Genomic DNA, 25,718 nt, shown 5'->3' with positions numbered 1-25,718 from the left:
CAAAACTAAATAAATGCACAGATGAATAGTGAAGCTAGGAAGACCTAGAGGGACACAATCCAGGATTCCAATACACTTTTTGTGATGTAGTGCTTTCATCAAAGGTATAGATTTTATCAGAATCCATGATCCAGATCCATGGTTTCAAAGAGTCATAGGTGTGTACATAGCAAATACACTGGCATCATGCCCACTGATGATACTCCCCAAGCGTGTCTACTGGAGTATGATCCACTGGAGTCCCAGGGTTGGTATTCTTTTTCCCCAGTCACTCCTCCTAATTTCTCTTGGGAAGAGGGGCCAGTGATGTGCTCAGCTTGACATGTATGTGAGTGTGTCTATTCCATGGCATGGCCATCCTCTGGGTTGTGAACCTGTCCCTCAGCATGTTCTACTGATTGTGAGGGATGGGGGTTGAAAAATTATCCTGGGGGCATGTGTGTGGACAGATTGGTGTCCTCAGATGTAGCATTCGGCAGGATTGGGTCAGACATGGCTGTGTATGTCAGGCAGAATCACACCTAAGTTGCCAGTATGAGACAGAGATTCATTGTAACTGTTGGAATCTGTCCATGCCCTGGGGCAAGTGTAGTAGTAGTACATAAGATCCTCTTTGTGATGTACATTTGCAGCCTCTCCTGTTGTTGCTGATGTCCAGTGGGGGTACATACATGCATACACATACATGCACATGTTTCAATCCTTGGGCATTAATGCCCTTCTAACCTGCCAATATACCAAACCCCCTTGTTCTCATAGTAAATGACCAGGCTTGTTCTTAAATATATCTAAGCCTTAGTACTTGTTTATATGTCATATGGTAGTCTTTTCCAAGCATCAGCTTCTCTGTCAGAAAACCAGATTAGTACACTTCTCATTCCTATAGAATCTTCACATAGGTTATCAGTGATTCTCTGAGTACTTTTAGATAACTCAAGCATTCCCGAAATTAGTTGTCCCTAAATGCCTATATACCTGAATAAGATCTCCTCTGATATCTGTAGAGCCTGTACACAGATATTTTTAAGTGCTCATAATAACTTAGATGTTCCCCATCCATGGATGTCGCGTAATATATTTCTGCTGTACTCTTTCCATTTTATTCATGCTTGTTTTCCTATAGGATTTCCATATTGTTACTCCATACTCCAAGTTAATATCTAATGTAACTAACAAACAATGAGTTTGTTATGTTTGATTTCCTAGACTTTATAACTCATTTTATACACCCTATATGGTTCTATAACTATTATTTGTCAATTGGTTGATATGATTAGAAAAACTCATAGCTGAATCTACCCATATACCCAGTTCCTTAAGTAATGAGTCCTACGAGTTTCAATCACTGTGTGCTGTATTAAATATTCACCTTTCAGTTTATGTCTCCCAAATCTCATATGCTTAGTTTTTGATGTATTTATCAACATATTATTCTGCTGTGCCCAAATGGTCAATTTAGTCAAATTATTTTGCAGATATGCCTTATCTGTAACACTTGTAATCAGTTTACCCAATTTCAGATCATCAGCATATGAGCTACTGTAGGAACACCTCAGATGAAAAAGTAAGGTCACGAAGATACAATCTAAACAAGTAAGGGCCTAGGACAGAGCCCTGTGGGACACCTTGACTATAACCAAGGATTTAACCTGTCCATATGATTGTGTGATACTTGCCATGTCTATTTGTGGCTTCCGTGCAGCTACCTATCTTATCAACAGTACATCAATACCTAGTTGTACTAATTTATTGATCAGTGATTTGTGTATGACCCTGTCAAATGCCTAAGTCAAATCTATATAAATCACATCACAGCAGCACAATTTTTCATTCATAGTTATTATTATATTGCTATAGAACATCATGTTACAAGTTGTAATAGATCTATTTTCAACATATGCATGCTGATGATATGGTTTCAAGTCCCAACCCATCAGTTCTGACAATAATAGCAGTTATCAATATTACCTTCTCCATTATTTTTTCACAACATGAAAGTAGACTTAAGGGTCTATATGATTCTGGGTTTGTCCTACTCTCCTTTCCCCATAAAGACAGGTTTAATAAGTGCATATTTCCAGTCTTGAGGAATATCTATATTTATATGACCTAGTGAATAATAGATATAATGGTACTGTAAGTTCCTGCGGAAGTGTTCTCAGGTCATTGTTACTTATTCCGTCTCCTCGCCTTAAACACTTATCCAGATTGCACAGTTTTTTCAATATAATTTAATTTGATTCCAGTATCTGGGGTTACCTGGATGTCACTAGGACAACTTACCACCACTTTTGTGGAGCCAAACTGTTCTGCGTAAGATTTTGTAAAAGGGCCATAGTACACATTGATTGGTTTACTGATGAGGGTGTACAGGGGAAACATTGTCCTTTACTTCACAGATTAAACACCCTGAGTCAGGAGAGTGACACATGGAAGGACATTCGGAGGAAGACAGTGGCACTGTGAGTGGTCACCATACAGCTTACTGTCAACCTGTGTTCCCAGTTCCATTATACCAACATCAGTGTTCAGTGGACTACCATCAATGTATTACTTTATGGGAACCATGTCATGCGTACCCAAAGGGATGGCGGCACATCATCTGGCATTGAGCTTTTGCTATCCAAGGTCCTGACAACAGGCAGAGATGTCAGAGGCCTTTGTAAAAGGATGTCAAAAAAAGCCTCACGTTGGGGGAAATAATAGCACCCACCTTGTGAGTCATCTACAAACATTGTTAGCCAGGGTGCCTTTGTATAGGAGCTTGTCCTCAGAAGTGTGGATCCCAAACATAAGGGAACCCAGGTCCACAACCTGTGGAACTCCACTCATGACTGTTCAGCAGTCTGACATGGATTCGCTTCTTTCACATTAATGGGTTCTATCTGTGAGCGGTTTGCAGGCCACCTACTGATGTAGGTGCGGCTGCCTTCCTGACTGTGTTTGTGTATGATTCCTGAGTAGGGAGTGATATCCAAGAATTAGATGGGCAGCCTAACCTGTTATCACAGCTATTCCATACTGTCACATAGTTATTGTGCACATGGCACTGCAATGCTCATGGGAGGGCTGCAGAGTGTCCTACAGGTCCCTCTACAGTGGATGGCAACTGTGAGGCCTTGTAATGTGGACACCCGGAAGGGACATGTACTGGGTGGGCAACAGCAAAAGTAGCAAAACCTGTCCCCCACTGGTATGTTTCTCACACAAACAACCCCCACAGACAGGATACTGTTCACACACACACACACACACACACACACACACTTGCTTGGAATGAGATTAGAACCCCTACTTATCTAGTTATTGCTACTACAGTGTTACACATTTGTGCATGCAACATGGAGCTTACAAGGTGAAGACTGTCCAAGGTACTTCTAAGATGAGGAACATCACCAGCCCTTGTAGAAAGTATGGCAGTGAGTGGGTGATGTACTGGGTGAAAGGCCACAAAATCGTTAAACTACACATATACATTCTTACACACAAATTTTGTCAGAACTGTGATTAAACCTCCTACCTAACTAGTTATTTTGTACTATAGTATTAAGCACTTGTGCACACTCCACATAGCCTATGGGGCTGTAGCCTGACAAAAGGCACTTCTAAGGTGACAATGATATTTGCAGGACTGCTAAAGTAGGGAAAGGAGAGAAAGTGTACTGGAGTTTGAATGGACCCAAAAGCTTTTACTTGTAATCTGAAACAAACACACACACTTTTATATTTGCCAAGCCTGAAGTTGAAACTCCTACCTAACTCTAACCTGTTAATTTGAACTTCTATTCATGTTTGCATATGCATTCTTTGTCTATGCCATATTTGTAATATGTTTTTATTGTTTTTTGCTTTTTTGTATCTGTTACCTTGGAGCTTTTCTCCCTGGGCATCTACTGAAAATGGACATACATTCAGGTGAACTATCCCGGCCAACAAATGTAAAATAAATATAAATAAAATAAATAAATAAACTAGTTATTTGTGTTATAGTGTTATACAGTTATTGTACTTGCTACAGAGCTTATGGAGCTGAGGTCTGATGAAAGGCACTTCTAAGGTGACTGATATCTGCAGGACTAATAAATTAGGGAAAGGGGAAGTGTACTGGGTTTGAACGGACCCAAAAACTTTTACTTGTAAACACACACACACACATACACACACACCCACACACACACACACACACACACACACACACACACACACAAACCTTTACATTTGCCAGGCCTGAGATTAGAACTCCTGTCTATCTATTTATTTGTATTACACAGTGATCACAAACACCACAGAGATTATAGAGCTGAGACCTGTCAAAATGTACTGCTATGGTGACAGACATCTTCAGGACTGCTAAGGTAGGCAATGGGAAGTGCACTGGGTGAGGAAGGCCTGTTCATTCGTAGATCCTACTGACATTTCTCTAAGTGTATGAGCAAGCCCAGTGTGACCTTCTATAGTACATATGGGACTTCATTCCAGGGATTGTTGTACTCCAGTCCGGTTTGTTTTGTGCTACAGCTATACCTTTCAACCTGTATACCTGGAGATGGTCTGTCAAAATGGGGGAACAATGGGCCATACTGTGATTGTGACTATTTCTCTCAGTAATGTATGGGTTGCTAGGGTTACAGGGCATGTTTTAGTAGACATCTGACATATATGACATTTGACACTGTCATGTATTGTTTTAGTACCTTGTGACATACCTCCGCAGATCATCACAGTGATTTACCAGAGGAATACAGGATGGATGATGCACACACCAGGATTATGGGCCAAATGCTATGCTTTCTTGCAGAATCCAGCCTGTTGAGAGGTGTGCCTACAAGCAATTGACTGCTGGTGCTGTGGAAACAGTCCAGCACCTTGGTGACATATTACAATGGGGGAACCTCTGTGCATTTCTGTTCTGGCCTGGTCTGATTTCCAGTCCAGAGTTGGGTAATATAAGTCGAGAGCAGAATCAGGGTGAAAGGCAGAATCAGATAGATTTATGAGGGATAAGATATGTGGTGGGGTGTGTTCTGGGTCATATATGTTTGCCTATAGCTACCAGTACTTTGCACTGGGGTCTTCTCAATCGTTGACTGCACTTGGCGGGTCTTGTATCGTCCAGACTGTTTGACCAGCCTGGAGGTGTGTGTTTGTCTCACATATATGCATGGCTCACCTCACTTTGCTTGGATGGTCACATTTTGGCGTCAGGATGTTACATCGGATGAGTGATTGAGGAAGGGTATATTACTCCCACAGCTGTGGGCCAGGGTTTTAATGGGTGCAGACATGTCACCATCTTCCAGGGTTAGGACTGCCTGCAATGAGTGCATTCTCATGTTTAGACTCCTAGCCCTGCCTGTCGACTGTACAGAGTATCACACAATGTCACATCAATGACTCATATCTTGTTGGTTACCCAAACAAGTGTGGTTTTCAAGGACAAGTGTTTTGCAAGTCACTCAGGGTTGAAGACAGATATTACTGACAGTTGACATTGCAGTTTCAGACTTTGTTCCCATCAGACATTCCATGCTACTACAATCATTCCATCAATTTTATAACATTATTAGAGCAGTATTTTAAAGGTGCCCTTTTCTTTGGACCTTTTTCACCCCATTATTCATGGCTTTGTCCAGATTTCTGGCTGTCTGACACTGGCAGGTTTTCTCTTAGCAGTTAGCAGCATGGCCTTTCTTTGCATTTTGTAGACTGAGGTATGTTGGTGTTATGGACCCCATGACACTCCCTAACCGGGCACTGTGGGTGAGGGATAGGCATTTGCCAAAGGCCTGTATGACAGGTGTGACAGATGTAGGCCATCTGTAGCAAGGCATTGCATTCTGATGCTCATATGTTCCCTGGCTGCCGGCAGAAGACAACTCTGACTTGTTACCAATAAGTTACTGACAATTGCTTTCTGTTTGTGTTGAGGCATCACTCTAGTTGATGGTTGGATGCTGCATAAGGCTTGGGACATGTTATTGCATTCCTATGGGACTATGGTGGGAACACATCTGTATCCAATACACATTTGCAGATACTGTGCTGATATTTGCTTAACATTTTGGTCCCATTTAGCATAGTGGGGTGCCCTATCTTTGAGATTACAGGCATAACAGTATTGACCACAGTTCAAATTGTTCTGGCATAAACATTTGTAGTTTCAGACTTCTTACCTTTCAAAGCTTAACTGCCACTGCTAGACCTGCTGTGATATCACTGTGTAAATGTCTTTAGGTGGGGATTTCATGGATGTCACCATGTGGAGGCCTTTGTCAGACATTTCTGTATGGTTTTCTACAGCTAATCTGCTGGATGAGGCTGAGGGTTGGTATGGGACCCCCACGTTGACATCCATGCATTTGACTTATGACCCCCCCAGTTATTTGGCTCACCACATATACTGCAGTATCTGCTGGGTGAGGCTGGATGGGTATGGGACCCCCACTTTGACATCCATGCATTTAACCTATGACCCCCCCTCAGTTATTTGGCTCACCACATATACTACAGTGGTATTTGTCAGCTAGGGTGGTACTGCATGGTGTGGGTAGGCCAGTACTGGGGAAACACTTCCTGCTGTCCCTCAGAGCCATCAGTTGTCTGCTGCTATCACAGTTAGCCACCCCATTCTCTTGCATGCTTGTTCAATACCATAGACATGCTATCAGAACATTCCACACTGTTCATTTATTTTAAGTAGACTGGTTTACCTTGTGCCTGAGGCTGTTGTGAGGATGATGCTTGAGGGCTGTGTATGTTGGATGCATGCAGTACATTACCTATACATGGTAAGGTATAGGTGGTGTGATCTTTGGCATCCATTTTACTGTGTGTGTGAGTCAGAGACAGAGCAGTCCCTGGGGCCCTACAATGTCAGTGTATGTGCTATGCGTTGCCTCTTTGCCAAGTCCAGGGTGTACTGGACATGGCTCCATCTGCCTACAGGGGCAGGCTCAGGATGTTCCTCCTCAGAGTCTCTCTGTGCCTGTGGAGACCTTGGCAATGGTGGGGGCTGTGTGGTCCTTCCCCATTTGTTCCTGCTGCAGCTGTTTCTACAGGATCATATTGTGTAGCATGGCACATACTATGAACATGTGTGCACATGTGGCTGGAGAGTACTGTAAGGCTCCACCAGATATGTCAAGGCAGTGGAACAGTGACTTGAGCATCCCAAACATATGCTCTATAATGATTCTGGTCTGTGCGTATGTCTCATTATGGCATTTTTGTGTGGGTGTGGGTGCATTTCTGATGGGTGTCATCATCCATGGCTCCAGTGCATAGCCAGCATCCCCCACCAGATGACCATATGGGATGTCCTCAATGGCAAATGACCGGTACAGCTGCGATGAATGCCAGATGTGAGAGTCGTGATAGCTTCCAGGGCTGCTAGCACACACATTTATGATAATGCCCTGGGCATCACAGATGACCGGACAGTTGATGGAGTGGAACCCCTTGCAGTTTAGGTAGACCCTACCCTGGTTATCATGTGGTGCTTTGATGTGGATGTGCATGCAGTCTATGCCACCCAGTACCTCCGGGAATTCTGCTACATGGTGGAAGAGATGCATATTGCTGGTCCTGTCCTTGTGGGTGCTGGGGAAGTAAATGTGCTCAGCAGCATGTGGTCGCATGGCATCCAGGAACTGGTGGAGTATCCTGGATGCAGATGCCGGTGAGACCCCATGATATCCCCAGTTGGTCTTTGGAAAGTACCTGTAGCTAGTATTCTTAAGGCTACACATACCTTATTATCCACTGGGATGGGTTTTCCTCTGTTGGTTCTGGCTCTGAGGTGAGGCCAGCACAGCTCAAGTTGCTTAAGTATGTCCCTGTCCACCCTGTAGTGCTCTACTATCGCCAGATCATGTAGTCCCTGGTAGGTTAACCTGGGTCTGAACACTCTTCTCCTCCTTCTCAGTCTGAGGTTGTTGTCAGCAATTTACTTCTCACTACCCACAGTCTCTAGCACATACTGATAGATCAGAGCAATAGCAGCTCCTAACATGTTTTTTTAGATTTGTCAGTTTAAAGTTTCCCCTGAATATGTACACCAGTGGTGAGAGATTGTGGGAAAAAACAGACTGAAAGGTGTTAGCATAGTTTATAGTAGTTTGCTGGGCTGCTGCCTGTGTAATTGTCTAATTTTGATACAGTCCACCTGCCAGCTATGCTAGTTCTCCTTGACTGCCTTCCTTCTGCTGTTTCCACTTCCCATTTCTTAGCTGTTAAAGCCCCGATGCATGCTGTACATACCCGGTGCTCAATTGTAAACAGTTCTGATATTTTTGTTGTTTTTTTTTTTTTTGGTTTTAGGCCCGGTGCGTGCCGTGCACACATATTTAGCTAAAATAAACAGTTTTAAGCAGAACTGGCCCTCCTGTCTACATGGTGGTGTTAGAGCACCTACACAGTTAGGTGCTGTCTGACACTTAGAAGAAATTTATGATTCAGTATAACTCCCCTCATTTGCATACACCGCTGCCTTACTCCATAGTTACCACACTTACACTGTACCTGTCCATTTAGCAACCACTATTCTTTGGTATTGTTTTCATTCTGCATGCCATTGACTATAATGGCAAAATGCAGATTTCTTTAAAAATGATTTTTCCCTTTTTTTTTTTTAATTTTTGGTCCGAGTCACGGCACCAAAAAAAAACAAGAGCTCAATATAATTTTTCAATGGTGACCCTTTGACAACGTTCCTAGCCTGTATCCAAAAACAGTGGGAGTGAATGGGTAATGTCACTCCTGTAAAAGCACAGTAACGTTTATGTGAAGTACTTCAGATTTCTACAGTTTTCAACAGTTTGTAGCAATACAGTTTAATAGACGTCTAAATCCGGTGAGACTGCATTGCAGGAAGGTGGAGCAGTTCCATAAATTCTCCAGAAAAGGTACAAGACGAAGTTGTAAGACTGAATCTGCCGTTTTGCTGTACCAACTTCACAAGTGACTACAGAAACTTTTCAACCATCTACAGTAAAGCAGCTTGGCCATCTGCCTGTCTGTTGACTGGTAAGAAAATTATTCTGTGTTACATACAGTATGAATGCCATAGAGGTAATAATAATAACAGAATAAATGTATATACAGAATATTAGCAAATGTAAAACCTTATTAGGGCAAGTTAATAGTAAGGCATTATGCAAATGGATTGCAATTTGATAGTAAGGCATTATGCAAATGGATTATAATATTTGACTGGTATCTGAAATAAAATCATGTGTGGTATAAAAATGTTAATTGTGTGTACAATGTCATAAAATACAGTGCATGACATTATCCAAAGGTTAGACTGTACAGACAAAAATTGTAAAGGTAAAGAACCAAGAAAAGTTAATATGTTGACATTATATTCAAATGTTAGACAGTTATGTTCTGTCACCAGATGTAAAAGGTTTATTTCAGAGTTGTAACAACAGTCAAATCAGTTACTGATAGAAAATCTTGTACATTTTGTTACAAAGAAATGTAATAAACTTCTAAAAGACAGACACAATGAGTTCAGGAAGCTTAGACAAGTTATACACACATCTTTTCAAAAGTGCATAGGAGTTTCAAATTCAGCAGAACAGCTTACTAAAGAATGTCAGAAAGACCATGCAACATCACAGGAAATTCAACAGCAGTTGCAGGATAAAGGAAATAAATTAGCTGAACTGACAAAGACTGGGAATTTCCTACATACACAGTTAATCTGTGCAAAAGAAATATATTTTATAATATGTTTATGTTTTGAAAATGGTTAAGCATGCATGCTAGGATGGTAGGGACATGACATGCTTGTATAAAGATATACATATACAAGACAGACATGCATGTGTGTTCTTTTCATATAGAGTACATTTGTTTACAATGCACAAAAGGAAAAGGTAGACAACTAGCATGTCGAGGGATCAGTTGCTGAGTGTCCTCTCCTGCTCAGCTGGTGAACCTGGGAATATTGAGGCAATGTTACAATTGCCTCATGTACACTGAACAACCCTCTCCTCCTCCACAAAACACAAATACATGCGAGAGATGCAACTATCTGACCAAACTGGAGGCTGAGCTCTCAACATAGGACTGGCAAGACCAGTCAGGAGGAGAAGGTTACCACACACTATAGACCCAGTCTCACATATTACCATTACAACCTCAAATCATACACATAAACACACAAAGACATACTCGGAGGCTCTGATCAAAATCTACCAAAACAGCAGAGGCCACCAAAGCAGACACCCAAACAACCACCACCTCAGAACACAACACCTGCAACACATAGACCTCACAGTCAGAGTGTCAAACAGTCACAGCCCTTAAGGCCAAACACAATGCCAGACACACTAGTCATTGGTGACTCCATAGTCAGACACACTGGCGTCCGCTCACCAGACTGAGTAAGGAGAAGGTCACAGTAAGCTGCCTGTCGGGCGCTAGAATCCGCCACATAACGCAAGCACTCAGGTCTCTCAACAGCAGGTACAAATATGATTCAGTCATTGTCCACGCTGGTGTAAGCGACCTGAGGCATTACCTCCTTGGACTACATGAAAAGAGACATTGAGGAGCTCTCTGATTATGTAGCCCAGACAGGTATGACCCTGACCTTGAGCAGTATCCTACCTTCACCAAGAATGATGCCACAATACAGAGATAAGATGATCAGCTTTAACAATTGGCTTAAACACTGGTGTCATTCAAAGGGGATCCAGTGTCTGTCTGCCTGGGATGACATGCTGGACAAGCCACGCTGCTTAAGGGCGGCTTGCACCTGTCACCCCTGGGATTCGGATATTGGCAAAGGCTCTTGCCACCCCATAGTGCCTTTTTAGGCAAGGCTCAAATTCTAAACCTACCACCCTAGAACACAAAAGGAAAAAACTAAGGGTAATGCTGCTCAATGCCAGAAGTCTAAATCTCAAAATGCACTTTCGAGGCCCTTCTCAGTATGGAGAACATCGATGTCTGTGCTGTGACAGAAACCTGGTTCAAGGCTCCTTAGAGCACCCCAGCTATCAGGTTTTACCTCATATCATGCGTTCCGGCCCCAAAATCTGGACAATACCAAGAAAGGAGGGTATCCATATTCATCAGGACACCCACACCTCAAGACTGGTGGCAACAGCGCCGCGATGCATCGGAGACCATCCAGGTGCAATTAACCATAGGCAAGACTGCTCTGCAAATTGTAGCATGTTACAGGCCACCCTCACAAACTCAGGAACCTCACATGGCCTTCCTGAAAACACTAGAGGGATAAATGTATCACCAAACACCATCATACTAGGTGACTTCAATTACCCTAATATAGACTGGGAACACTACTCAAGCCCAAACACCTAGCCCAAAAGTTCCTGGAATTCATAAACTCAAATGCCATGGAACAACTAGTCACCATCCCACAAGAGGAGATAACATACTTGATCTCATCATCACGAACATGGGAGCACAATGTTCAACACGGAGGTGTACCCTCACTGGTGAGATCAGACCACAAACTAATCTCGCTGGAGGTCCTCATCCCACCCCACCTGAAATAAAAAGACCACAGTAAAGAACTTCTCAAAGCCGACTTCACACTTCTAAAGACTAGTGTGGTCTCCTTTAAGGCCCCGAGCCGGAAAACAGTACTCAAGCCGCTGAATCACTTACAAATGCCTTCTACCAGCACCTGCAGGACTGCATGGATAAGGCAATCCCAAGCAAAACAAAGACTCTTTGTACCAAAGGCAAGCGTCCAGTCTGGTGGACCCCAGCCATAAACAAACTCTACAACAAAGGAGGAAGCTACTACAAGATAGAGCAAAATCCTTAAAAGGTAAGACACCCTTGATCACTATAAGTAAAAACTAAGAGCTCTCATAAAATCATCCAAAGCAAATTTCGAGAAAAATAGCTAAAGACTCAAAAGACAATCATAAGGCCTTCTTTAGCTATGTTAGAAACCTGGGAGGAAACTCCCAGATATGCTCAGAACTAGTTCAAAATGATGTGAAGATTACTGATCCTACAGACATTGCCAACATACTGACTGACAGGTTCAGTGCAAACTTCTCCCCTCCCCAAAGGAGATATCTATACCAAGCGATTGCAGCCCCCAAACATCTCCAGCCAAGTGAGAACTGCTCTCTCAAAAGCAAATAACACAGCATCCATGGGACCTGATGGTGTCCCCGGCTGTGTGCTCCATGAACTCAATGAGGAATTAAACCCACAGCTAGGACAGCTGTTTAATCAAAGTCTTACCTCTGGATACATACCCAGGGGTGGCGCACTGCAACTGTGGTACCACTTCACAAAGGCGGTGCCTCCACCGACCCTGGAAATTACCGGCCCATTAGCTTGACAAGCCTTATCTGCAAAGCCATGGAGAGGATCATAATGGACCTCATAAATAAAGACATAGGGAATTTGCAGACTTTGGATCCAACCCAGTTTGGCTTTGTCAAAGGCAGATCATGCCTTTTAAACTTGGTTGACTTTTTGAAACAGTCACCAAAGCCATTGATGAGGGAAAGGCAGTCCATACAGCCTACCTCGATCTGGCTAAGGCCTTCGATACAATACCCCATTCGGGTATCATTGAAAAACTCATCAGCTTAAATGTCAACCCATACATCACAAGATGGGTTGCAAACTGGCTGAGTGACAGAACCCACAGGGTCAGAGCTGCTGGCGCCATGTCAGACTCAAAGCCTGTCACAAGTGGTGTCCCACAGGGCTCAGTCCTGGGCCCACTCTTGTTTGGCATCTACTTTTCAGTACAAGCAAACACAGGAGGGTTATAGCTGACAAAGTTTGCAGATGACTGCAAACTGGGCCATAGTAGAAAACACATCTGACACAGATATCCTTCAGAAGGGTCTCACAGAAATGGATAACTGGTGCCAGAGCCACGGCCTAAAGTTAAATGCCAAAAATGCATAGTCATACCCTTGGGAAAAACAAGGTTACTAGCTGCAAATAGGTGGCAATCCACTGAGCACAGAAGAAGTTATCAGGGACCTGGGGACCCAGGTTGATAGTAGTCTGTCATTCGACACCCATGTAGCTAAAGTAGTTAGGAAGACCTTCTACATTGCCCACCTTATCATGAAGGGATTCTCATCTAGATCAAGGGAGGTCATAGTCTCCCTTTACTCATCACTCATCAGACCAATGATTGAGTACAATGCCCCATTCGGAATGTATCTGACCCGACACTTGCAGCAGCTGGAGAGGCCACAAAAGTTCCTCACCAAAAGGATAAAGGGTCTCAAAAATCTGTCCTATGCTGCCCGACTGAAAGAACTCCAGCTCTATTCAGTCGCTTACCGCTGCTCAGAGGTGACCTTTGCCTAACATACAAGGCCATGTCAAACCCAGATTTGATGAATATGCTTCACCTCAAAAATCTAGATCCATCAGAGCCACAAGGCGGGAGACTTAAACCTTGACACGGCTATTAATAGGACGTGCTGGAGGGATAGATTCATCACCCAAAGACTCCCTATGCTGTGGAACAAAATCCCGGTACATGTGAGGCAGAGCACCTCGCTGGCCTTGTTCAAGAGAAATCTTGACCAATGGATGGGAGATCGCAGATATACCCCAGGGATTACCTCAGTGTCACTGCTCGACAGAGGCACAGCAAAATAATGGGTATAGTTCCCCATACTAAAGGGGTGGCGTAAGCCACAAAACGATGGGCTAGGCTTGTAAATGCCCTCGGGCAGATAGCCTAGTATGAACCTATGAACCTATGAACAGCAAATATAAATAAACATGTTATAATTGTATAGTAACACCAAATAGTTAAAGTTCTGAATTTTAAAAAGAAAATCACAGATGTTATTATTCAAAGAGTTTTTGTAAAATTAATGGCAGGACAGTTAAATAGTTAAATAAAAAATACTGAAATCCATGTAAGGTAATTGTAAAATAATGTCTATTTATGTTGTATAAATGCATAGTTATGCAAATCACAATCACATTAAAGGAAAAATGCCAAAAGAATTAACTATACTTTACAGAGTATGAAATGTGAGCTCAGACCTTCCTAGACTGAATGAATAGTTACAGGAAATGTTGGAAAGATCAGATAAACAACAAGACTGACTGCCAGACAAGTAGCTTGAGTTTTTCTAAAGCATCATTGTTATTAAAACATACTTGTTAAAATGTTTACAAGCAACACTATTTAGTAATTGTCATAAAATTCCACAATTGTGCATAGATGTCACTGATAATCTGTATGCAAGTAAATGTTAAAAGGACAAAAAACCTCAGTTACATCAAGTACAGCCAGCAAATGGGCTATAGTATATATACAGTTCAAATCAATTGTGCAGGAGGGTGTAAATACCTACTAGAGGTAATATACAGTGAAAGCTTCATTTAGTAACCTAATAAAATAAATGTATAACCAAAGTGTTGGGCTGACATACATTCTATTCTCACAGCATAGAGCAGGTAAACAGTGCTGAAGTACTACAGGAGGGTACTTTCTCAGTTTTACACTGACTGTATAAGAGGGAGGGGCACTTTCTCAGTTTTACACTGACTGTATAAGCAGTACTGCACAAAAGCTACAGAAAAAAATAAACAAGTGTCTGAAATAAAGCTACAGAAAAAAAATAAACAACAAGGGTCTGAAATAAAACTACAGAAAAAAATAAACAACAAGGGTCTAAAATAAAGCTAGAGAAAGAAATATATCATTCCTTCTTGACAATACTCTTTTATGGGGGGGGGGAACAGGTATTAGTGTATTAGAAATACTGGTAAACTGGATTAAACCTGACAGGATAAGATATTTTACAAGTTGTTAATAGCTATCATAATGGTTATTATTGTATTGTTTAGAATTAAATTGTATTTACAACCTGTTAAATTGTAAAGCTATACAAGAGATGGGTTAAAAAACAAGAGATGATTTAAAATTGCTTTATTAAAGCTATACAAGAGAGAATAAAGATATGCAAAATGCATAAATGTTTCTAATAGCAAGAATGGTCACTATTTTTAATATGTTTTTGGCAAAACAATGTTGGTATAAAAAGCATTAATATTTTAATTGCTGAGTATGTAGTTTAAAATAACAGGACATATGGATATGGTATCAATTCCACTAGATATTTCTAAAGAGACATAATTTTCCAAGATTTTGCTCAATATTAATGTTATTAAATTTGTAAGATTAGACTAAATGTACTTTATAGTCTTTGTATGTACAAATGCAGAAGAATTCAGTACAAATGAGATTAATGTCTAGTAATAAATATGTGTGAAAAACCATATTTAAATAAAAAATGGGTCCAGGGTACCTACTAGATTGAAATGCATGAACAGCAAACATTCTATGTAAATACATACTGTACAGAATACATTGTAATAAGTTTGAAAGTAATTTGTCAAGTTGTAATATCATTGGTTTTACCCCAGTAAAATAACTGCTTTCAAATATTTATTGTCTAAGCCCAGTTCAGTACTTTACCAAGATGTTAATGGGCAGTTCAAAGACATGACCACAATGTTATGGTTAAAATGACATTAAAACTGTATATTTTCAACAGTGTATAAATGCTTGTAGTAGCACATGGTTCTTGTCTTATAGTTAATTCAACAGTTGCAAAGAGTTAATGAAACAATTCTAAGTCATAAATTAAATTCTGTGATTGCAAAAGAATAAATTAATCAAGTAAAATTAAAACAGACACAGCTCATAACTGATAAATATTTTCACAGAATGGTCTGCAAAAGAAAGTTGTTAAATACATTCAGGTTTGGTAGTAATATGTTTTCATTGTATTAACTATGTAAAATTGCATTTTGACGTATCAAAAAAGTCTAAAGGTTTTGTTTCTTAATGTGTTTTTTATATAGAATGTTTTGAGTATGTTTAAAAACAGAGGGAATTGTTAGATATTAATTATGTTGTAAATATGCTGAAGGAAAAAGTTTGCTTGAATATATGTATAGAGTTTACAATGTGCATTCATACTATATGTATAACAGACAGGCATCTCTTCACAGCATCAAAAAGAAAAGTCTAACAAAGCAATATTGGAAAGCAAGGATTATATGATTTTCTCATGTTTGCAGAACAAATATCTATTAACAGACATCCTTTTTTATAAATTCAGCAATACGTGATGTTTTTCCAGTAGGAACAGCTTATACAGATGTTTCCTTTCAGAATGGCATCCTCACATCAGCAAAAGTGCTTAAATCACAAAAGGACAATAGAAAAGTCTATAAACAGACATTATGTGACTTCCTATAGAAGGCCAGAAAAATATACCAGGAGGAAATACCAATCTCATGTGTGCGTGACTAGCTCTGTATATAGCTATTGTAGTAATTCAGTTATGTGAGAGAAGGACAGAGAGGTATTTTGTAGAAGTCATCATTCATATCTGTAATGAAGGAAAACTTTGTAAATATATGCTACAAATCTGACAGACTACGTGTGGTTTATTATAAAATAAGTTATCTGTAACTGTGCTTATAGCTGCAAAATATATTTCTTTATCAGTGTGCAATTTGAAAGGCTTGGTGCTTTAAACAGACTACAGATGGAGTCATGCAGATCTATGTGTCTCTGATTCAGCAGTAAACAGCACAGCAAGACTGTGCGTCTTAAGAAGACTTCAAATCCCACAGCAAGTAAGCAGTAAGCAGAGCAGCTCAATATAATTTTTCACATGCCACTGCCTTATGATTCAACGGCCAAGATTGGCCAAAAAAATAAAAAATTTTATTTAAAAAAAATTAAAACTATTTTTCATGCCAATGGCCATATATCTGGCCATCGCCAAGCCAACTAAATATAATACATGCTTTCTTTTTAGCTGTCATGCCTCTGTTTTCTCATTTGCAGAAATGTATTCAGCTAGTAACTGAATACATTTCTGCAGGCTACACTATTACTGCATGAACATCTTCCTGCTTGCTGAATAGCTAATTCTCCTCCTTTGCATGGTTTTCACTAGCAAATGAGGTAATTAGCATAAGGCAGTGGTGTCTGTGCAGGAATAGTGTAAGAGCGCTTGTGCACATCCCAGGACCCCTTTGCTGAATCGCTTGGCAGCCAGGTTCCGTGCAGCAACTGCTGCACTATTCCTGCACTCCGTGTATGGTTTAATGAATCCTGGGGTATATGTACTCAAACTGAGTGGACAGGTATGCCCCTCACACCCCCCCCACTATATATACTAATTCCAAGATCGCACTACAGTGGGGAAAAGGGCGTATACATTTTACTTGCCTTACAGTACTCTACACAGTGCCATATATACTAAGTGCAGTTCAGTGAAATGAGATTCAGTGAAATGAGTTATTAGTAATTTGAGGTTTCAGCGAAGTGGTCGATGTGAAATGAAATTCAGTGAAATGAGATTCAAAGAAACAAAGTAGATCCATTATATATATATATATATATATATATATATATACATATATAAATATTTGGATCTATGATGATTCATTGAAATTACTTTTCATCGAAATGTAAACCATTGAACTCACTTTTGTGAAAGTGCACTTTGTCGAAAATGCACTTTCGCAAAACACAAAATAATGAAAAAAAACGCACGAAAAAAAAAAAGAAAGAATATAACACTAAATCATGTTTATGCAGGGGGTAAGCATGCATACCCCTCTACTTAAATATACAAACTCCAAGATCGCACTACAGTGAGGAAAAGGATATATTCCCTTATCCCCACTGTAACGTGATTCTGCAAATCAGCTTTTGCGAAAGTGCACTTTCGATGTAGTGCACTTTCACGGAAGTGGGCTCAGCCTTCTGTTTGTCAATGAAATATACTTTAAACAAACAGAAGGAGACCCATATATTTACATATATTAATATAAATACATATATGCATACTGTATATATATATATATATATATATATATATATATATATATATATATATATATACACATATAAGTGCATATTTATACCAACCTTATTTAAACCACAAGTACGATATGTAATACATGGAAAAATTATGCTTGTCAACGCATATGTCTGTGAGAGTTATTCTAGCTGCCTCTGTTTGTGTCTGTTTATTTATGTGCATATTTGTATTGTCGATACTTGTATTTGAAAGGTGCTTACTGCAATAAATGTCTTTCTCTCTCTACACACATACACACACACACACATATATATATATATATATATATATATATATATATATATACACACATACATTTATAGTGGATATAAAAAGTGTACACACCCCTGTTGAAATGCCAGGTTTTCGGTATATAAAAAAAATGAGACCACAGTAAATCATGTCAAAACTTTTCCACCTGTAATGTGACCTATAACCTGTACAATTCAAGTGAAAAACAAACAAATCTGTTTTGTGGCAAAAATATAAAAAATAATAAAAGTACAATAAGCAGGTTGCATAAGTGTGCACACCCTTAAACTAATACTGTGCTGAAGCACCTTTTACTTTAATTACAGCATTCAGCCTTCCTGGGTGGACACCTTACATCAATTAAATAGACTCTGATTAACTCCAGATAAAGTTCAGCTGTCCTAGTAGGATTTTCCTGACATTTACTCACTTGCCTACACAGCAAAAGCCATGGTTTGCAGGCAGCTTACAAAGCGTCAAAGGGATCTCATTGTTGAAAGGTATCAGTCAGAAGCAGGGTTAAGACAAATTTCCACAGCATTGGATATACCATGGAACACAATGAAGACAGTCTTCAAAAAGTGGAGGAAATATGGGACAACAGTGAAGTTGCAAAGAACTGGACATCACTCCAAAATTGATAAAAAGACCAAATAAAAACTGGTCAGGGAGGCTGCCAAGAGACCTACAGCAACACTGAAGGAGCTACAAGAATTTCTGGCAAGTACTGCTTGTGTACTACATGTGACAACAATTTCCTGTATTCTCCATAAGTCTGGGCTATGGGGTAGGGTTGCAAGATGGAAGCCTTTAATTACACAGGAAAACATCCAGGCCTGGCTAAAATTTGCAAAACAATCCATCAAGTCACCCAAAAGCATGTAGAAAAATGTGTTATGGTCTGATGAGGCCAAGGTTGAACTTTTTGGCCACAATTCCAAAAGGTACATTTGGTGCAAAAACAACACTTTGGATCACCAAAAGAACACTATCCTCATGGTGAAGCATGGTGGTGGCAGTATCATGCTTTATGGCTGCTTTTCTTCAGCTGAAACCGAGGCTTTAGTCAAGGAAAAAGGAATTATGAACAGTTCCAAATACCAGTCACTTTTGGCCCAAAACCTTCAGGCATCTGAAAGAAAGATGAAGATGAAGAGAAATTTCGCCTTTCAAAATGACAATGACCCCAGACATACATCCAAATCAACAAAAGAATGGCTTCACCAGAAGAAAATTAAAGTTTTGGAATGACCCAGCCAGAGCCCAGATCAACATCCAATCAAAAATCTGTGGAGTGACCTGAAGATGGCTGTGCACAAGAGATGCCTCGCAATACAACAGACTTGGAACACTTTTACATGGAAGAGTTGGCAATTATTGCCAAGTCAAGGTGTGCCATGCTGATAGCCTCCTACCCAAGAAGACTGAATGTTGTAATTAAATAAAAAGGTACTTCAACAAAGTATTAGTTTAAGGGTGTGCACACTTATGCAACCAGCTTACTGTTTGTTTTTTTATTTTTTATATTTTTATGTTTTCTATTTTTATTTTATATACGTGTGTGTGTTTTTATATATACATATATATATATATATATATATATATATATATATATATATATATATGTATACATACACACACACACACACACACACACACACACACACACACACACTTGTATTGATCTACCTCGGAAGACTGACAGACCTAAAGAATGAAAATTCAAATTATTGATCACCTTTGTAATGTGAGGGCACACTAACCAGCACCCCTCATGTTGGGGCCAGCGGCCCAAAACGCCCCAGCAAAATATGTATACCAACTATCACAATCACACATCAATGGAAAAGGGGCAAATTCCATCCATTGGTATTTAGAATTTCCTGCCTTTTGGGATTAAGTCTTTTGTTTTTTCAGTCTTCTGCAATAGACCTATATATATATATATATATATATATATATATATATATATATATATACTTGTATGTATGTATATATATATATTTATATATATATATATATATATATATATATATATATATATATATATATATATATATATATATTTATATATATATATATATATATATACACACATACATATGGCTACAGATATGTGTGTGTGTATTTTTCCATACAATGTACACTGGCAGGGGAAAGATAAAGGGAGATATATAAGTAATTGATATCACTTCTCCATAATGTATATCAACCATGCATATAACCTGCCACATGTAATTTCATGCATATGCATCTTTTATTTTCATGTACATGTGTGGCAATACCAGGTTAGTTGGATTGGTTGTGTGCCTGCGCAAATGCAAGTGCATACCTGTGTGTGTGTGTTTGTGTGTGTGTGTGTGTGTGTGTGTGTGTGTGTGTGTGTGTGTGTGTGTGTGGTGGCGTATATACAAATGTGTCTACATATAAGTATTACTAAATGATAAAGCGTACATAATACATAGTGTTTGTATGAGTTTGGTGTTTGCCCATGAAGCATAAGGATCGCATCATAGCAGTCCTATCACTGGCTTGTTGTCTGATACTATGCCATTTTATTATTACAGTGCTATTTGCTTCGGCAGTTGATGGCTCACTACTGACAGACCCAAATCAAAAAGCACCAGGCACATTACATTTTCCAGTAGTCTTCAACCTGACAGCAGAACCATTCTGATGCTGTGTGAATGGTTGTAGTATATATGCATATACTTTGTGCTTTGAACTGATGTATATGTCGAGAATTACATGGTCACCAAAAATAATTGATATGTCTGTGTACATTTATTTGAGTAAACATATAACTGCATGTGTTAATTTGTGTGCTGATGTGACATATGTAGGTTTAACTTGCTTACAGAGTACCTGTTGAAGTTTGTGGTGAGTCACATAGCATGACATGAGATCCATTGCAAAAAGCTGATGGCATACATGTGGAATCATAGTTTACTAACAATGTACTTTAAAAATGAAGAACAAAAACTTCGGACTCTCCACGTTGTATAAAATAATTTATTCGAAAAGAAAAGACAAACGGTGAGCGCTTTCGCGTATGCTATGATACGCTTCTTCAGACAATGTACAACTAAAAGCAGTCAGCATATTTATAGGGAGGCATAGCTTAATAGATGTAATTAATTAATCAATTAGCTGATAGTTCAATTAAAGAGGTAATTTTCTATTAAAAATTTAAAGCAACACAACAATGGGAGCACTGAATGTAGTAAGTCATACATATGTTTGTATCCATTTTAAATTATCTAAAATTCACCTAGATATATATCATCTTCATGTATAATGTTGTATACGATATACAGTTCATCTTTGTTCGTACCCTTTCTTGAAACAAAATCTGTCATGTGGTAATCATTGTGTATATTGTAAATATTAAAAAACATTTTTAATATATGAATATTCAAATATTTCAACATTATAAAATGCATTTTGACAATAAATATACATAAAGTGAAATAGATAAATGGATAAATAGGTAGATAAATAAATAGGTAAATATATAGATGAAATAAATAGACCAATAAATTTTATGATGTCAAGAGAATCTAAGATAACATTCTTATCTAAACATTCTTGCTAATCTTGTACATTCTGTAATAACAAGTGCTATGGATAAATGTGAATGTAAAACATTTCATGACCAACATAAATTTGTATAAAATATTAATTATTATTATAAAATCCTAATTCATGATTCTAAGATTACCAATAATAAGATTAGTAATAAATTATTATTTAAATAAATTAATCCAATAAATAAATAATTAATAAATAAATATATTATAACTTATTTAAAAACCACATTTCAATAGAACATTGGAATAGATAGAAATATAAACACCAGTGTACAAGTATGAAGGTAAATATATGTATAAATAGATGTTCATATGATTGGTAGACCTTAGAGACATTAGAGATAATAGTAGGAATATGTTTCAAAGGTATTTCAAAAAGTGCATTTGTTTTAATACCATCAATAATTCATAGACCAATATGATCATTCAAATATTAGTGAAAAAAGTTTAATAAATATATGAATAAATAGAAAAATAGATAAATAAATATTTCATATGTTAAATATAGTTAATAATAAAAAATACTGTACACCACAAGAAAAAATAGAATATAGTATATCACAGAAGTAAAACATAGGCAATAAAATTATCTCTGATTATTAAGAAAAGATCTTATTGTAATATAATTGTTTAGTCCCGGAGGGTAGTGGCCTCTAAGTCTGAGAATCCATTTCAACTCATTTAATTCAATCGAATTTATATAATCACCACCTCTAGCGTTAGCTTCCACTATTTGTAATACTCTGAAAACAAAAGAGTGTGATGGATTAGATATAGTATGTTTAGCTAGGGCGTTTAACTCATTCTTCTTTTTAATATCGTACTGGTGATTATATATTCTATTTCTCAGTTTCCTTTTGGTAAGGCCTATATAAAATGCAGAGCAGCATTCACAAGTGGCCAGATAAATTAGGCCTGAAGTATCACAAGTAGCCCTAAATCTTGGTTTGAAGACATAATTAAATTCTGGATGTGTGAAATCTTGCAATTTAGTGATGAACTTACAATAATTACAATGCTGACAAGGATAAGTCCCAAAGGAATGTGTTGACTTTTGTAAATCATTGTTAGTCAGAACAGGTCTATCACATAGTAAAGATTTCAGATTTTTATTACTCCTATAGATTATATGTGGGTTGCTGCCTACTACCTTTAATGTAGATTCATCTATCAGTAGGACTTTCCAATTGTTAAGTAATATTTTCCTAATATTCTGAAAGTCATTTGTATAAGTTGTAATAAAAGATACTTTCTCCTTATAGTTATATGTGTCACTTTTAAAGGCGGGGAGAAAATAATTGCCTTTTATATCATTAGGTTCTGAATTATCTTGAAACAAAATGCTATTCCTAACTTTCATTATTAGATCATAATCATAGCCTCTTTCTAAAAACATATCTACCATATTGTCTGCCTCTCTTTTTAAATCCTCTTTGTCAGTACAGATTTTACTTAGTCTAGTAAATTGACTTCTTAATATTCCTTTAAAAATATGCCGCGGATGCATACTATCATATTTCAAAATTGTATTCCTCCAGCATTTTTTCTTGTATAATGTAGATACCAATCTCCCATTCCTAATATTTAAACTAACATCCAGAAAATTTACTGATAAATATGATGTTTCAATTGAAAATCTAAGAAATGTAGTTGTAGTTTCTAGGTATGCTTTAAAGGAGAGAAATTCTTCTATGGAGCCATCCCATACAATTAAGATGTCATCCACAAAGCGCCTATAGACTAAGACTTTATTAAATAAAATATGTTGAAAAACATGGTTTAATTCCCAGTGATGCATAACTAAATTAGCATATGTGTTTGCACAGGGGGTACCCATAGCCACACCACACATCTGTAGGTATAGGTCACCCCCAAATGCAAACACATTATTGCTAAGAACCAATTCTAATAGTTGACAAATTAGAATCGTTTTATTCCCATCTATTGTGGGAAAATATTGTAGTATTTCACGTATTGCTTCAATCCCATCTTCATTGGGAATTGAAGTAAAAAGACTTTGTACATCCATTGTAATAAGTAAATGTTTGTCTTGTATGAAAATAAAATCAAATGAATGTAAATAGTCTATAAGCTGGTAGGTATCCTTAAGAATCGTGGGAATAGCATCAACTAAGGGTCTTAAAACATTTTCTAGGTAAATTGATATGTTCTCAGTAATCCATTTAGCTCCAGATACTATTGGACGCATGGGTGGTGGTTTAATTCCTTTGTGCATTTTTGGTAGCCCTTTAATAATAGGGACTACAGGGGTATCAATGGAGAAGAATTCATGTAAACTGTTGGGTATCTGGTAACACATAAGCATGTCATAGAGGTCTTCCTTAACTGTTTTAATTATTTGACCTAACTTAGCTTGATTAATTAAAAAGTATGTGGCATCAGCATTGAGCATTTCATTCATTAAAACATTGTAATCAGCTGTATCAAACAGGGTTATGCCTCCCCCTTTATCTACTGGTCTGAAGGTCAAAGAATAATCATAACTAAAATTTTGTAGTGACTTCATAGTGTCACTTGACATATTAAAATAAGCACACTTCTTTTTTCCATTATAAAAGTAATGATAAAAGTCAATTTCACATAATTTAACAAAATAATCTACATGATAAGGCATAATTGGTACAAAGGAACTTTTCTTTTTGTAAAGAGAAAAGTTAACATCATTATCAGAGGTTATCTTCGTTTCCTTTGAAAAGTGCAACTTTAAAGTAACAGAGCAAGCAAACAAACGCAGGTCTATTAAAACGTCTGATAATTTGCTCCCTTGTGAGGGAACAAAAGATAAGCCATTGTTTAGTAATACAATATCATTAGTATTTAAAACATACCTAGACATATTAAAGTAAAGTGTTCCTATTGTTTCTGTCTTCTGGGCTGATACACATTTGTTTCGCCGGAGAATTTTCTTTTTCTGGTTTCCCAGCTGTTCTTTCTTCCCTTCGTAAACGATGGTTTCCTGATGGGTAAGGGTAAAAAAGGTGTGTTGTCTTCTATCCGGCATTTACTGATAGCTCCCATATCATGCTGTAAGGATCTAGCTGCTTTATTCGCTTCTTGATTTGGAAGTGGGGTGGAAATGAGGGCAGCACTCGTAACAGAAGCAAAAGTTTCAGGTGGCGTGGTGAATGATTCATGGGAAGTGTCCTTGCGAGAAACAAGCAAAGGTTCTGATGTCACTGGACCAATAGGAATTGACGCTGTAAGTGTACGATCCAGCGGCGCTGAACTCGAAGCAGGATTCTCTCTTGTAGAATAGTTGTCAGACCTCCTGGGCCAAACAAAGACATTGCCCGTTGAGAAATCCCTGAAATCACGTTGAAGCTTCCTAAGTTTAGTTTGCTGAAGCTTCATAGCATAGGTATTGACTTGACAGTACATGTTCTCTAATTTCCGCAGACAGAAAGGATCAGGAAAATTGTTACGCAGCTCAGTGTTAATATCATTAACTTTAGATAATAGCTCCTTTTCAAGTGGTTCAAAATAATCGATTAGGAGCTGCATATGTTTGTGACTAGCCTCAATATTTATATCTTGCCATGTTTTAAGCAATGTTGGGTGCGTATCTCCGTGTGTAGGCATAACAAGAATACGCATCCCACGTGGAATAAGCTTGTAGTGTAGGCACGCCTCTAGATGTTTGCGTTGCCATATCATCCGCTGCAACTTATATAAGTCATTTTCAAGCACTTTTACATTGGAATTAAAAAGCTCTAAGTTGTCAATGTTAACTTCCGTTGTATTTGGAACTGGAATGTTCAAATCCAGAGCCAATAAAGGATTTGACTTACATGAGGTGATGGCAGTCCATTGCTGTTCGTTAGTTAGTCTCCTCGGTTCTGGGTTATAATCCAGTTCAACATCTGAATTCGCCATAATGTGTGCTGTAGAGATCCCAAAGCAGCCAAAGCAGGTATAAAAACAAGAACGGATCTCAATCAGCTGAAGAGTCTGAAGTTAATTAAACGATGAAAATGAA

General features: G+C 38.3%; 1 protein-coding gene across 1 annotated transcript in view; it reads right to left on the bottom strand.

The window, feature by feature from the left end:
* The window catches only part of LOC122814282, a 572,950-nt gene extending 548,372 nt beyond the window's left edge, over nucleotides 1-24,578 (bottom strand). Inside the window, exon 1 of the mRNA XM_044086872.1 lies at nucleotides 23,605-24,578. Coding sequence (XP_043942807.1) covers nucleotides 23,605-24,578 — 974 coding nt within the window. The remainder of the gene's footprint in view (nucleotides 1-23,604) is intronic.
* Between the last annotated feature and the right edge of the window lie 1,140 nt (nucleotides 24,579-25,718).

This window comes from Protopterus annectens, chromosome 10.part0, assembly GCF_019279795.1.
Source record: "Protopterus annectens isolate FY-2018-M chromosome 10.part0, PAN1.0, whole genome shotgun sequence".
NCBI lineage: Eukaryota > Metazoa > Chordata > Ceratodontiformes > Protopteridae > Protopterus > Protopterus annectens.
Note: the sequence above shows the minus strand (reverse complement) of the source record. Positions and strands in the feature narration are given on the sequence as shown.